General features: G+C 41.5%; 1 protein-coding gene across 1 annotated transcript in view; it reads right to left on the bottom strand.

Annotated features, from left to right (window-relative positions):
- The window catches only part of BTBD8 (BTB domain containing 8), a 45,122-nt gene extending 29,306 nt beyond the window's left edge, over positions 1 to 15,816 (bottom strand). Inside the window, exons 1-4 of the mRNA XM_068141250.1 lie at positions 15,542 to 15,816; positions 15,260 to 15,445; positions 4,554 to 4,822; positions 3,573 to 3,696 (exon numbers count right to left, since the gene is read on the bottom strand). Coding sequence (XP_067997351.1) covers positions 3,573 to 3,696; positions 4,554 to 4,822; positions 15,260 to 15,445; positions 15,542 to 15,651 — 689 coding nt within the window. The 5' untranslated portion in view covers positions 15,652 to 15,816. The remainder of the gene's footprint in view (positions 1 to 3,572; positions 3,697 to 4,553; positions 4,823 to 15,259; positions 15,446 to 15,541) is intronic.
- Positions 15,817 to 16,412: the final 596 nt, after the last annotated feature.

Here is a 16,412-nt window from a genome sequence, read left to right as displayed (position 1 = left end):
TTCATAATTTCAGCCTTCCAGATTTTCACCAGTTATAGTGTTAGCCTTTATATACCTTGTCCGGGCCGCTGCAGCTGTGGATAACAGTCATACACCCAACTTTCCCCTGACACTTACTAAGCTTCCTATTATCTATAAAATTACTTTATATTCCGTATTTCCTGTGTCAGAAGCAGCAAAGTGTTCTGTTAGGCATAGGAATCCTTTCTTTTGGTGACTCTTAAGATGCTTCAGAGTGCTCTCATTTTGTATGGGAAGAAGCAAGAGGAACGCTCTATATGTTTTTCTAGTCATAATACACTCTGGAATCTCTCATCTCTCTTCCCTCCTGCCTCAGAAGTCTCAATATTTTAAATTAGGAACTTGCACATTCTTCCTGTGATTCACCCAGCAATAATAATGAAGTTTTTACAGAATGTTTCATATCTCAGTCAATTATGTCCACATCTAAATGTGTGAATGCAAATCACAACTCTGAGCATGTGAGACTTTCAATACATACACAATCTTTGTTTTTATAAGATCCAATAAACACAATATCATGGAGATATGAAATAGACTAGCTCAAATTTGGTCATCCTCTTCCAAATAATGTTTAGTAATGAATAGGGCTAGGCTAACTTCAAGGGCATGGTGGAAGTGGATATTTCACTTCACCCTAGCAGAATAGCAAGTGGTCTCTTCTTCCTAGTATCCAGTGATAGAACAAGAAGAAATGGCCTCGAACTGCACCATGGGAGGTTTAGATTGGATATTAGGAAAAATTTATTTACTGCAAGAGAGGTCAGGCATTGGAATAGGCTGCCCAGGGGTGTGGGTGGAGTCACCGTCCCTAGAGGTGTTCAAAAATCAGATGAACACGGCAGTTTGGAACAGGGTTTAACTTATTAAGTCTCCCTTCTCCTCTGGTCTGAGACATATGTTGGACTCAATGATCTCAGAGCTCTTTTCCAACTGAAGCAATTCTTTGGTTCTATGATTCACTCATTTTAAATAAGACAGCTACTCAGTAGAATATGGACAAATACATATCACCTAAACACACACTGGTGAATTTTAAACACAGAATACATGAAGGTACCAAATGAACTAAAAGTAAATTTATCTGTGCTTTCCTACAGCCATAATTTTTACCACAAGCTTGTTACTGAATAAGTTTTACTTGCCCACACATAGTTCTGCAAGAATGTAACACAGCCCTAGGTAGACATAACTTGGCAGCTCTCTTAGAACTCTGCTGCACACACTGTAAAGTCTGTTGGAAGTTCATAGGATTTCATGACAAAGTAAGGAGTCCTGAGACATAATTCAGTGGGAGAAAGTGGGGGATTAAATTGTCTCCTGTTTGAGAACTTAAAAAAACCCTTTGTAAGTAAATCACACTGGTGCTGTCACCACAATTATGCCCAAAGTTAGATTTCCCTTATGACTCCAGCTATTCACATGATGCAGTACTAAAGCAAGCGAGTTTTGTGCCTGTTTCAGAACACCCTTATTTTCCCTGTGATTTACTGCAATATTTTGTGATGCTGGTTAGACCAGATATGTTGCTGCAGGCAGTAAGGGGCCTACATTAAAGAAACCCTGCTGATGGAATCTCTTAAAATGTCTTTTTGCATTAAGGGATTTTTTTTCCTCAAAGTTATGGACCTAAGAACATGTTGTCTTATAGTGCTGATTAGAAGAAACAAACATGTCTAAAGACACATTATGGAAATTCAGTATTTATCCTAATTATGGTATTAAAAAAATAAATAACCCCCAACACACTACTGTGACAACTCTTCTGTAAATATATTTGTGATGTCAGTGATACAATCCCACACACCGGCTTTGTGTTCAGAGACTACTAAAAGTAATGGAGGTTTTTTATAATCTCTGTTATTTTTACACTCAAAGGGAACAAAATGCAGGCTGTCTAGTTTGCTATCTCAAAGGCAAACAGACTCATAACAAAGGAGTGGTACTGACACTGAAATTTTCTTTCCCAAGCTACAGAAGTCCAGTAAGTCCAAGTTCTTAAATGGTTTTGGACTTTAGACCTAATAAAGGCTGCTGACAATCTCTACACCTACATGACTGAAGTAATTTTAAGTAAAATCAGATTCTGTCTGCACATTCTGAAGAGTAGGGGGAAAAAAAATTACTACTCCAGAACTTTTCTACCTGTATGGTAATTTTGTTCAGCATTAGTAGCTGAAGAGGTTATTAATAGAGATTCCATTTTCTTCAAGAGAGCACAGATTATTTAAATAGAAGTTAGCAAAGAAAACCTATTAAGTATTTATACATGAGCAGATATTCATTTGACTTGACAACAGCAATTTTAAAAGTGCTAAAAACGCAACTGTTTTGACAATAATTGCTGTTAATGAGATAATATTCATTAGTATTAAATATGGCCACTTCTCACATTAAGGCTTAAAACTGTAATGGTTCACAGCTACATAACAGCATCAGCAATAACATACTACAGAGTACCAGCAGCATTTTATAATGGAAGGATTTTGGCTGAAAAACTTTACACTAGATACTTACAGAATCATAGAATTGTAGGATCATTTCAGTTTGAAAAGACCTTCGAGATCACTGAGTCTACCATTACCTCACTCTACCAGGTTTAGTGCTAAAATATGTCCCTTAGCAACCTATCTCATCTTTTAAACACCTCTAGCAATGGGAATTCAACCACCTCACCAGGGAGCCTCTTCCAGTGTTTGGTAGCCCTTTCAGTGAAGAATTTTCTTCTAATATCTCATCTAAACCTCCCATGGTGCAACTTGAGGCCATTTCCTCTTGCCTTTTCCCTTGTTACTAAGGAGAAGAAACTGACAACCACCACCTCATTACAATTTCCTTTCATCTAGTTGTAGAGACCAAGAAGGTCTCTTCTCAGCCTCCTTTTCTCCAGACTAAACCTCAGTTCCCTCAGCTACTCCTCATAAGACCTGTTCTCCAGACCTTTCACCCTTCCCTGGACCCACTCCAGCCCCTCAGTGTCTCTCTTGCAGAGAGGGCCCCCAAACTGACCACAGCACTCAAGGTGTGGCTTCACTAGTGGTGGCTACAAGGAGACAATCACTTCCCTGGTCCTGCTTGTCACACTACTCCTTATACAGACCAGCACGCTTTTGGCCTTCTTGGTCACCTGGGCACACTGCTGGCTCACGTCTACCAGCACCCCCAGGTCTTTCTCTACTGGGCAGCTTTCCAGGCACTCTTCCCCAAGCCTGTAGTGTTGCCCAGGCATGTTGTGACCCAAGTGCAGGACATAGCACTTTGCCTTGTTGAATCTCATATAATTAGCCTCAGCCTGTCCAGGTCCCTCTATAAACCATTCTTACTCTCAAGTAGAGAGTAAGAACCTAGTGTCATCTGGAAACTCACTGAGGGTACACTCAATCATCAATCAAGATATTAGAAAGAGCTGGCCCCAGAATTGAGTCCTGGAGAACACCACTTGTGACCAGCTGTCAAATAGATTGAATTTCATTCACCACCATTCTTCAGTCCCAGGCATCCAGCCAGTTTTTTACCCAGCAAAGCATCCATCCATCCAAACCTGCGAGTACCTGTGAGCTTGGAAAACTTTGCCTTCTATGCATATATTAATATCTGGACAACAGCACTTCTTGTAGAGCATCATTAAGTCTTCACCCAACGCAGATGCAGTTTCTAGCTTGGAATTACCTATAGCTGGAAAGAAACAGTTATTTTCACTGTCTGGTGTACACTATACTATTGACTGTACACAGGCAACTTACAATATTTTAAATTAAGAATCTGACACTATAAAGTATGTTAATATTGTATATTCAAGCTAGAATTTTCCTTGAAGAGTTTCCAGACCTTCCATTTTTCTTGCTTTGACTTACCAGAATATGACAAACACTTCATATTTGAGATCTACAGAAGTTATTTTTTCATAAGATCATGTAGCCAATTCATTTTTTTCCTACAGAAATCTGGTGTTTATGCATTAAAGTAGATTGAATTAATTCAGGGTCATAGTGTTGTGAGCTTCTTCCTGAACAGATTTATTGCTTGATCCTATCTTAGTTGACACAGCTGTAGCAGTCAACAACTCTGGTGTATATGCAGTTACACATTTCCTCATCTTACTTCATTCACAGGGGTAGTAAGGAAGATTGTGAAAGATTCCAAAAGCTTCATAGAACCGTAGAACTAGTGTAACTTGCTAGAAAAGGAAATGAGAGTTTCTACTCTATGAAGTCCCATGTGTTGAGGACTTGAGTTTGCAGCATTACAGAGAGAAGTTGGGACACAATGCTGATGAATGTGCCCAAAGCCTGGCAAATCATATCAGATATATTATGCTACATGCTGGCTGGGAACTATTCCTGCCATGTTTCTGCTGCAATTGATTTTTTTCCAGTGTGAGAGAATAGGTAGACCATAGCAAAGAATATCCACATGTTAAAACAACAGATGTAATCTTTGCCTGCATTTTTACATAAGTCTTTGGATAATTATTTAAAAGGAAAAAAAAAATACACAACAACACAAAAATAAGAGTGTAAGTCCAAACCTACCTGTGGTGGCTGTGTTGCTTTCTGCATCAATAGCTATCTCTGGGATTTCCTCTTCAATACAAGATGCACAAGTAACTTCCTGCACAGCTTCACTTACTGTATTCTGATCAATAGGTGTTCTTTTACCATCTCCAACACAATTTACGTTTGTTTGAGTGTTCTGAAGAGGAGCAGTGTTGTTTTCTTGTATTAATTTGGGCTCCAATACTTTTTTCATCATAGCCAGCTCCTCATCTTCTTTAAGATTTTTGTCAGATGCATATACAAGCCTAGAAGACGACACTACATTTAGTCCTGTAATTTTTCAGCTAATCAAAACAAAAACCAGTGTGGTTTTTTTTCTCCAACAAAGTTGAGGACTAGAAAAGAAAAGCTGGACTCTGCAGTGCTTAACAATACTCTCCTCCCCACCACAGCCTCTTTTAAAAACTCTCCCTAGAAAACTTATTTCTTGAATTAATGAAAAACTATAAATCATAGAACAGTTTGGGTTAGAAAAGACCTGAAAGATCATCTAGTTCCAACTCTCCTACTACAGGGAAGGAACATCTTTCTCTAGATGAGGTTGCTCAAAGCCCCATCCAACCTGTTCTTGAACACTTCCAGGTAAGGAGCACTCACAACCTTTCCGGGCAGCCTGTTCCAGTGCCTCACCACTCTCCGAATGAAGAATTTCTTTGTCTACCCTCTTTCACTTTAAAGCTGTTGCCCCTAGTTCTGTTACTACATGCCTTTGTAAAAAGTGCCTCTCTAGCTTTCCTGCAGGCTTCCCCTTTAGATACTGGGAGGCTGATATAAATCTCCCCAAAGACTTCTCTTTTCCAGTCCAAATAATCCCACAGAAGAAGTGCTCCAGCTCTCTGGTGATTTTCATGGTCCTCCTCTGGACCTCCTCTAACAGATCCACGTCCCTCTTATGTTGGAGGCCCCAGAGCTGAATGCAGTACTCCATGTGGGGTCTCACGAGAATGCAGTGGGGGAATCACCTTCCTTGACCTGCCAGGTGCACTTTTGATGCAACCCAGGGCATGATTGGCTTTCTGGGTTGCAAGTGCCCATTGCCAGGACGTGCTGAGTTTCTTGTCAACCAACAGCCCCATGTCCTCCTTTGTCCGTAGAAAACATTACAAATAGAATAAAATTTAATGTTAAAAGGAAAAAGATTTCTCTCCCTCTGTTTTTTTTTTTTTTTTTTTTTTTTTTTAATTACAGAAAGTTTTATGTGCTCTTTGTAGCTCATCTACTGGCAAAGGCAGAAGCAAGCTGTGTCAGCAATGACAGATTGATATACAAATTTGAGTAGAATCCAAATTTACAAACCCAGAAACATAAACAACCTTCCAATATTGAAGTTACAAGTGCAAGAGTCATAAAAACGGTATAGGGTTATAAACAAATGGTATAGGGTTATAGGAGAGATGTAAATTTTAACTTCAAAGGAAGCACTTGAAAACATAAAAATCTGCAGTTAAGATTACCCAGGAACTTTCACTTTGCCCATATAGTAATTCCAACTTCCCACTTCCCCATCTGTTTCACCACCTTATTTTTGGCTCAAGATCTGGAAAGGCTAACAAAGCCCACATTCTGTGACTGCAAAGATCTCTTATTTATAGAACGATACTGCACATCAACAACTTCATGGAGCCTTAAAAAGTCAATGCGAACAGATAGCATGATTTATCAGTAGTTTCATACCATAGAGATGAAGTTAGCAGCATTTACCAGAAGAGCTAAAGTTACTTTGATTTAGTAGACATGTACTTGCAGATCTTCCTTTATTCACTCATTCGAGGCCAGAGGCTTTATTGTTAATACTGGGAACACTGTAATTTAATTATGCTATTTAAGCACTATCCTTTAAAGAGGTAGAGAAAACATACAAAGAAGTCACCTTCCTTCTTAAATTCTGTATTTAAAGGATTGAGTTGGGCATAATTTTTTTTGGTCTTGGTTATTACCAAGAGAGAAAGAAAAAACATGAATGTAGAGAATGAGGATTTTAATATTTTCTTGGATTTTGAAAGCAAGGGTCAGGAAAAGGTGACAGGAATAATAAAATTTCACACTGAAACACCGAGACTGGTGGAGTGTCTTTACACAGATTCTGAGGTCATTCATCGTACCTGTATGTGCTTTCAGAACTTCTGAGGTGGGCACAAGCCAACCTCATGAAGTTCAATAAGAGCAAGTGCAGGGTCCTGCATCTGGGTCGAGGCAACCCCAGGCACAAATACAGGCTGGGCAGTGACTGGCTGGAAAGCAGCACTCAGAGAGACCTGGGGGTGCTGGTGGACAAGAAGCTCAACATGAGCTCTCAGTGTGCACCTGCAGCCCAGAAAGCCAATCAGATCCTGGGCTGCATCAGGAGAAGTGTGGCTAGCAGGTCGAGGGAGGTGATCCTCCCCTTCTACTCAGCCCTGGTGAGACCCCACCTGGAGTACTGTGTCCAGTTCTGGAGCCCCTATTACAAGAGGGATGTGGAGGTGCTGGAACGTGTCCAGAGAAGGGCCACAAGGATGATCAGAGGGCTGGAGCACCTCTCCTATGAGGACAGACTGAAGGAGTTGGGGCTGTTCAGTCTGGAGAAGAGAAGGCTCCGAGGTGACCTAATTGTGGCCTTCCAGTATCTGAAGGGGGCCTACAGGAAGGCTGGGGAAGGACATCTCAGGTAGTGATAGGACTAGGGGGAATGGAATGAAGCTGGAGGTGGGGAGATTCAGGCTAGATGTGAGGAGGAGGTTCTTCACCATGAGAGTGGTGAAACCCTGGAATGGGTTGTCCAGGGAGGTGGTCGAGGCCCCGTCCCTGGGGGTGTTTAAGACCAGGCTGGATGAGGCTCTGGCCAGCCTGATCTAGTGTGGGGTGTCCCTGCCCATGGCAGGGGGGTTGGAACTAGATGATCCTTGTGGTCCCTTCCAACCCTGAATGATACTATGATACTATGAACCTGTTAACTTGGCCTGATCACCAATTGCTTGTCATATTTACAGTACTTTTCAATCCAGCATAACAATAGCATGAGGGAAAGACAAGTAATATTATGCCATATTACCAAGAACAGGAATACTGGGAGCTGGGAGACTTTGCAATTATTCAGAAAATTTAAAACCATGACTTCCACACATTTTCCCTGTTCACTGTGTTTCTCAGTACTTAACATCCGTGTTTCACAGCTCTGCAGCAGTATGATCCAAGACCAGAATTCAAGAGTAGAAGCCCAGTTAAACTAGAGATTTCAAAATTCCACCAAGGTATTTTTAAGTTCTGCCTTCAAGTTATTTTTCCACATTAGATCCTCCAATACCACTTGAAGTCACATAGACAATGTGACTGCTAGACAAAATCCAATCATTTGTAATTTTATTTGCTTACAGCTGGTGAAAAAGCAAGGATAAAGCAGGAAAGTAAACCGGTAACACACCGAATATGGAAAAAATAAAGACCTCTAGTAAGGTTTTGCTGAAAGAAAATTCCCATTCATAACATGTTAGTTTAAATTTCCACTGGAACTATATTTATTCACCTTTCTGTTGCTGTGGAGCTATTACATGTTCAGCATGCAAAGGCAGTACAATTGACTTTGAGGAGGAAAGAAAATTAGCAGCAACAGATATACTGCTTTGATATAAATTCATTATTTTAATCCTCCTGCTTACTTTCTGCCAGTAACTGAAAAACATATCCATAGAGAATCTGAAAATCTAGGCAATGAGGCAACAATCTCCTGGGCATCCTCGGGGTATTTTCAGATAATCCATCAGAAACCTCAGGAATGCAATTCTGCTATCACTAAGCTTAAGCCAATACAAATGGCACTCCTACCGCAAGTAGGAACTCAGTAAATAGAACAAGTAGCATGTCGTTACACCAGAACTATCTGGTTTCTGGGTCTGAAAAAGTTATTCCTTTTGAAACAGTTTTGTTTTTTTCCCTCTAAAAAGTCAAGAATCAATGGATTGTTTCAGTTAGCATTTAAAATCCAGCCACAATCCTGGATTTATTACTTCCAGAAATTTAGAATATCTGCATATTAGAGACCTGCTTAATCCAGACTGTAAATGTACTACCTTGAAAGGCTCGTGGAGGCATCCATTACTCTGCTTGCTAGACAGCAACAAAGAATTTTCAAAATTTTTCTTTATCTTAATTAAATCCTGTTAGATGTTCTCTCCAGAATGGAAGACTATGCTGCTTTCTACAACCTGCTGCAGAGGACTGTGCTTGGCCACCCCCCGTATTTCATAGGCTCATTTCTAAAGGCAGAGTGAAGTTTTCCAGCCAACTTTCATAGTCATCTGAAGAATCAAAGAGAGCATAAAAATGTTTCAGTTCTTTCAGCATTCCTAATGTGATCTAGGAAGTACTAGATGTGTGTTACAGTAACAAAATGTCTCCCTAGAACATACAAGGAGTTACTTTAACACCACACAGAGGTCTCAAAGTGCATGTTGAAGAACGTATTTTGTGGGTAGATTACAGAGTACTACAAAAATACTAAGTAGCCCATTCAAACTCCCTTCTGTGCATCTAGAAAAGCCAATACTGACTAGAATCATCAAGATATTTCTATACTTACTAAAATTATCTTCAAAAAAATAAATCACACACAAAAATTTCCTAAGATAGTGCTTGGGTCAAAAAAATGATTCTTTGGTCCTTTGAATCAAGCAGTACATTTGCATACTGCAGGTCAGGCACACTGTCTACCAGACAGACAAAATCCCGAACTGAAATGCTGAATGCCACTAATGACCACAAAGACAACACAATTAAGAAGGAAAGGCAAGTTTTATTTTCCTAAAATACCATACTTAAAAGCATGAGGAACCGATTTTTGTTATTCTTCCCAACAGCACCGGAAGTCACTGGAATGAACACCATTATCATAATCATACTTCACTGAAAGCTGTTAGGACAGCCTCCCCTATTGTCCTAAAGTAGTTGTTAAGCAAGTAAATAAATGAAAAAAAATCTAAACTAATTAGACATTCACCTTCAAATGCTTCCACTTGTTCAATGAGAGACCGTCTGGAGAAGAGTGTTTACCTGCCACTCCTTAAACATACATGTCATTGATGTCACTAGTTAAGTGCTTTTTGTGTGCTTAGACACTAGCTGTTGAAACAGGATCTTGTACATATTGTTATGGATATGTTACACATACGCCCAGATTTGCAGAGCATTAGTAAAGAGATTACAAAGCAGGCTTGAACAACAGCCATTAAAGCCAGTAGAGAGGATTTTTTTTTCCTTATCCCAATGTATTGTTCTATTGGCTAGCAAGACAGAGTGGTTGTTAATGTTGGTATACACAGAAAATGATGAACTTCCACATAAATACTACAGATGGCAAGAACCTCTCAGCACAGAAGTCCAACATGCATGAAAAGGGGAAAAATCTGTTTCACAGATTATCACTTTAATTGTCCTGAAAAAAAGATACTATGGTAACTTTAGAATAGAGAGACAAGCACAGAAGCCCCAAACCGGATATTCATATGGTAGCATAGAGGAAAATACAATTCATGAAAACAGACCCAAAATATTGTTTTCCTTTTATTGACAAGTTGTACAGATGTTGAGTGTTGTTTCCAACAAGTTTTTGACACAACATACACATAACATCACATTGTAACTAGATTATATCTGAAACACCTTCTGTATCCATGTAAAATAGCACATTATACAGTTTCACTTAAAGCTATGTTTTATCATTACTAAATGCCAAAATAAAACCAAGATACATTAACTTTTGTTGATAAAACCCCCCACTGTGAATGTACAATGTCTCTGAACCACTCTCTGCCCACGATTTTAATGCACTGATGTCTTTAACAAAACCCAAATGCAGCCAATATTCTTATACATTGCATTTAATCTTAGTGGACTTTCAGCAAAACTATGTCAGCAGTACACTTATGGCAGTGAATCTTTGTTAGTGCAAGTCAGGGATGTCATATGCACAACTTCAACCTACCTTAATCACTGAAGTCTTCCATCTCCCTTTAGATTTGCTATAAGAACCATCTGCTTGATTTTTGCAGCTAAGATGATTATTTTAAACTTAATTGATTTCTTGAGATAATTATTTCAGTGAATTTCTTCTCATGAGATGCAACATCATCTGCCTTGCTGCCTCACACAGATGCTAATTAAATTCTGCATTTTCTTGTGAAAGCTGAGCATAGCAGGAGAATCTGACCCCTGAAGTAGTCATAGTCCCAGTGAAAGATTTCTACCCAATTCTCTCAAATGGACTGTTTTTGTTTGGTTTTTTGTTTGTTTTTTTTTTTCCCCTAAGGCCATAAATCCATGGCATTAAGATACTACGTTTTCCAAAGTAAGAGGTTAATATCAAATACACACTGAATATACTGTGACTTGACAGTTTGGCTTCTCAACTTCCTCTGGGAAACAGAAATTAAGTATAAACACAGATCAAAAAGCTTCAATCCCATCAGAAAAAAAAAGAGGCAAACTCATTGTTTCTATGTATGTGGAAAGGGGATAAGGTTGTCATTGTTTGGCATATGTTTAAAGCCTGCTTTCATCAAAAAACCCTAAATGATCATGGTTAAGGCTTTCTTCCCCCAACAGGACATAGTATAAAATCAAACTTACTAGCTTCATGCAGTACTTCATTTCCTTCCATCTCTTCTTCCTTGCTTAGTAAAGTCTGATTATTCTCAATGACTAGCTTAGCTCATATTTATAACCACGACAAAACAACTTGGTGCTGTAGTAACAAACTCAGAACAGAGAACACAGTTGTATGAATGAAAGCCATTAAGTTACAACTGTTTAGCTATTCAGATGAGCAAATTCCTTAATCCCTTACCTTGGGAAATAAACAGTTCACAATAATTTGTGTTCAACTTTCTCAGCTTTCACTGTTCACTGCAGGTATGTCTTTACAGAGCACTTAAGCCTCCACAATTCAGTATTTACCATTTCATGAAGTTTAAGACAGTAACAGTCAAATGAAATTTCCCCACACTGTCTGTCCCTGTTTGTAGGGCAGGGTCTGTTAATTCAATTCCTTTTCAGATGAATGATTTTTTTTTCAGCTGTATTGCTGATTCCTTTATGTCATAATGCAAGGAACTGGTTTTGAGCCAAAAAAAAAAGAACCTGCAAGCGCTACAGAAAGGCATTTTTGCAGTTAGCTTGTTTTGAAGCCTCATGAATAAGTCATCCAGAGACTACACTGCTTGCATGGTGGGGCACACCGCATCAACACACACAACTGATAACAGAAGAAAAGGGACCATATCAGAATAAATTGTATAACCTCAAAGATGGGAAGCAGAGAATAATATCTCTGTTTGCTTTTGCTTCCACACACAGCCTCTGCATTTCATTAAATTGCTTCTATCTTGACTCCTGTGCTATCTTCCCCTTTCCCGTGTCCATTTAAGAAAGGGAATGACAGAGCAAATTTGGTGGATATCTAGCCCATAGCTGGGAACAAACCACCACAGTAATGAGATTGCAAGAGGTGTGACTAAGTGACAGATGCTATAGGGTCTGTGTCATATTAATAGCACTTGCTACAGCCTACAATTTTTCTTTCCTACTAGGAAAGGTGTGCACAGAGTCCACAAAAAAAGTTATAGTCATCAGGCTGTCCAGAAGTTTACCTTCAAGAGTATTTTTGCTGGTGCTTAACCTACGTATAGCATCCTTCTAGTGTCTGATATGGAACTACACAAATATAATACAGCCACAGCCTTGGCTGCCTATTTTGCATCAACTGCTGGTACTGCAAGTTAACCCCCATGGCAATAAATGTCACAAGGACAATTGTATTCCTTTGTATTTGATCCATATTTATTGCTTTTTAACTGTATCTGACTGTCATGAGGTCTTTCTGTCCTTCCTTAAATTAGATCCACTTAATAAAAATATCAGGGAACAGCAAAAAATGTAATTTTATTTCCAAAGCTGAAAACACAAAAAGCAGTGGGCACGATATTCATGACTTAATTATCTGGGAGAGACTATTATCTTTCAGGGATGCTAAGTTTCTCTGTTATTGAGGCATACTACAGAACCTTCCTCAAGTAGACATCTGCCAGTGACGTATTTGCAATTGTTGACCCTTTTATGGTTGTGTTATGTAAAGTGACAGAAGGCTGTTGAAGGGCAGAGTCAATATGACATTTGCTTCATCGCAGGAGTTTCTTGCTGATGTCTCTCAGACAGTGCAAGTATAGGAAGGGGAAACAAAGCAATGTTCAGTTGCTCATCTGTTTCATACTAAGGTTATGCAGAAAGATCAGCATAAAATTCACCATATCCTCCATCCGGCTCAAAAATGCTCAGAAGTTTGGCAGGAGGAGCTGCACAGCCTTCAGCACACAAGTGATACATAGCCCACATCTCTCCTGATTAAGCTAGACAGAGGCACAAAGGAAGTAGGTCTCACTGAAAGGCATGCCGGATATATCTTATGAGAAAAAGTAATCCAAATCCCCAAGGGAAAACAATTTTTACTTGGAAAGAGAGAAAAGCTGAACACAAACAGGAAAAGTATTCTATTATACCAGTATTCCACTGAGCCTAGTCTATATGGAAATAGCATTTATAACCAGAAAACCTAGAACTTTTGCAGTAAACTACAACTTTCTCTCATAAGCAAAGCTGCAACTACAGGTCTTCGTTACAACTCATCACGGCGATTCATGTTCTCCAAGAACTATGCTAGCTTCCAGTAAACCTCAAGCTGCAGTGTGAGGCACCGTTTTGGATTTGTGAAGATCTAATTAACTGAGATTTCAACATTAAGAAACCACTGAGATTTAACAGCCACTGACACTAGCAGAATTCACCAGTGGAATAATGAAATTAGGCTCTTTTCAACCAAAGCTGCATCCTTTCCTCAGTTGAAAGCAGTTTACTGTGCTGGAACTCCAGTGCATTCAGTGACATCAATTTTCAGAAAGTGCCAGGTCAGAGGATTCAAAAGCTGCAGTACCAAACAACACTGAGAACTAACTTAAGGGGAAAAAAAAAACCACAACAAAAACGTCTGGCAAAACAAGCTTCATACAGAGCTTAGAACAGATGAAAATGTTCCTTTAAGAGTCCAAGCTCACAATGAAAAAAAGGTTTAGAGTTAGGTGAGCAGGTTGGAGTTTAAAGGTGGTTTTCAGTGCCATGCTTTATGGAAAATATGCAGGGCTCTAGAGACCATAACTTGGTTTCCAGCAAACACAGACTAAACTGAAAGCAAGTATCAGTGAACTGTAGACATATTAAAGTGCTTACCATTTAGGTAATAAAAAGGAAGGATGTAACAGTACACAGGTACTAAAAATAATTGTTTCCCAATTCCCAAATTAATTTGGATTGTTAAAGTGTTTGCATTATCACGCTCCTGCATTAAAGTCTTCTGCGCCACCACTTACTGAAGTGTCAAGCAAATTAATGAAACTGATGTAATAATGGAATTAAGAAAAACAGGAGAAAAAACTTCTGTGATTTTGGTTCTTGCTGCTCGTTTTGCAAACGCTCGAGCCAGACTTAGACATTAATCTAACAAATGCCAGTTCATCACCCTGTTCCACAACAGCAATTCTTTGGCTTTGAAATTACTATCAATTCAAAAAGTCCCTCTTCATACTTATTGTAACTTTAGTATTCCAAATATTTATCTTAAGCCATCTGCTGCTTTATCTACAAATTTAAGGAAAGAATGAGTGAAACCAATGGGGAGAAGTCAGCCTAGGTTTTATTTTAGGCATTAAACTTCAAATCTGCAATACCTTCCCCCTCCTGTTGGCAATTAAGTGCATACATTTTACAAGCACATCCTGAATTAATCTGAAATCCCAGAGTACCCACCTTTCTGCTTCTGTACATGGCCCAAACTGCTGATCAGTTCTAACATCAACAGTTTTATATAGAAGGTTAGTGGCACCATCACAGCTTTGTTAGAGAAAAGCAAACTCTGCTCAGTGCCTTGGAAAAAGGAGCATTGCAAAGACTGGTAGTAGCAACAGCCAACAACCCTGATGTACACACCTAAGATCTGGAGCGAGACGTCAGGTATGTGCCAATAGCTGGCAGTGGGAAAACACACTGGCCCTTGCACCAGTCCTTGGGGAGCAGCCAGCCCATATGGTGCTCTGACGGTGCAGCACAGTTTGCTGCAGGATACCAATTCACTGTTGAGCTGCGCTGTGTTGAGCCTAGACCATGAATGACTAGGACTTAAGTGGTGATCATGTAGTCACTTGATGCGTCCTCTCAATGCATCTTCATATAACTTGATGAAGTCTTGCTAGGTTTAAAGCTGTAACTTTTCATACTCTTTTTTATTTATTTATTTTAACCCCCCCCAACATGTTACTGAAGTGGCTTTTCTGTGGTGCTTTCATGAGATCATCTTGCTAACACGGGTATTAGTAGGCACAGACAATTTTAAAGGATACATTTCGGATTTTGGGGGCTCTTTCTCTTGCTGTGTTACAATTTTGCATATGGTAGACTACATGCTACAGTGGAGAGTATATACTGTCAGCAGAGAGGCGACGGCGGAGAAAAACAAGTAAATTACAGGAAAGTAATCTGTCAACGGTGCAGGAAGGCTGTGAAGATATTTCTTTGATTGGAAAAGCTTTCAAACAGGTGTTAACACTAGAGATAAGAGGAAGGGCATCACAGAGGCAGTGCCGAGGCCAGCTCACCGGCGCACTCACCGCAAGAAGCGCCGGGTCTCCGCGGGCTCCACGCCGTCCAGCCGCAGCACGTCCCGGGGCGATTGCCTCCCGCCCAGCGTGGCGAAGAGCCGCGGCGCCCGCGCCAGCAGCACCGCACGGTGCGCCCGCAGCTCCGAGTCGCCCGCACAGATGGTCACGTCGGAGCACGTCCCCTCTGCCAGCAACCTGCGGGAGCGCACCGTTACTGCCGTCTCCCTACCCGGCCAGGCCAGCTGCCTAGCCCGGAGCCGCCCCACAGCTCGGCTGCCGCCTCGCGTTTACCTGCTGAGGTCCTGCCGGAGCTGCTCGGCCAGCGCCTCCTTTAGCCGGTGCCGCTCCAGTGCCGCTGGACCGGGACCCTTCGGCGCCGCGCCCCCTCCGCACCGCGCCATGTGTAGGCGCCGCTCAGCGCCCAGCACGGCTGCAGGCACGCGGGGCGGGGACTGACGAACGGTCCCTTAGCGAGGCCGCCACCGCGGCGGCCCGCCGTATTCACGAAAACAACGGGAACAACGCTCGTCGCTGCGGGTGCCGCCTTGCCTACCTTCCCGCCAATGCCGACCCCGACCGAGAGAAGACACACCTCCAGAATAACTCGCAGCAGCCCCACGCTAGGGGCCGCACCGCCTTCCCCGCTCCCTCTCAGCGGGCGTAGCCAGCAGCCACCTCCCCCAATGAGGGCCAGAGGCGTCCCGCCTGACCCCGCCCTTCTCCGCGGGTCCCCTGGCAGCGGGAGGGAAGGCCGGGCCCGCCTCCCTTTCCCCCGGCCGGGGCGGGGCCTTCCTGCTGGGGCGGGGCCGGCAGGAGGGACCTTCGGGCTGCCGGGAGAGGGAGCCCTCTGCTGGCCGCGCGCCGCCTCGGCTTTCAGGGAGGGCCGTCTCTCTCGCCGCTCGTATACGGTCGGCACGGTCCGCGGCCGAACTCTTCTTTGAAACCAGAGTGTGGCTTTTAATTATTGTCTGTTACCTGATCACCTGCTCCACTTCGCAGAGAGCAGGAGCATCCTCCGCCTACAAAGCGGAGCTCCGGTGAGCAGCAGCTACTCGTGAGGAAAAGCCGTGCCCCTCAGCGCCGACTGAGGCTTGGCGAGAAATTAACCTGCTGCGTAGGAGATTAAAGTTGCTCTGAGACAAGGAAGAACCTTCCAACTTTG

The sequence above is a fragment of the Melanerpes formicivorus genome, unplaced genomic scaffold, assembly GCF_026170545.1.
Source record: "Melanerpes formicivorus ecotype bairdi unplaced genomic scaffold, bMelFor1.0.p_v2 SCAF_7, whole genome shotgun sequence".
Classification (NCBI taxonomy): domain Eukaryota; kingdom Metazoa; phylum Chordata; class Aves; order Piciformes; family Picidae; genus Melanerpes; species Melanerpes formicivorus.
Note: the sequence above shows the minus strand (reverse complement) of the source record. Positions and strands in the feature narration are given on the sequence as shown.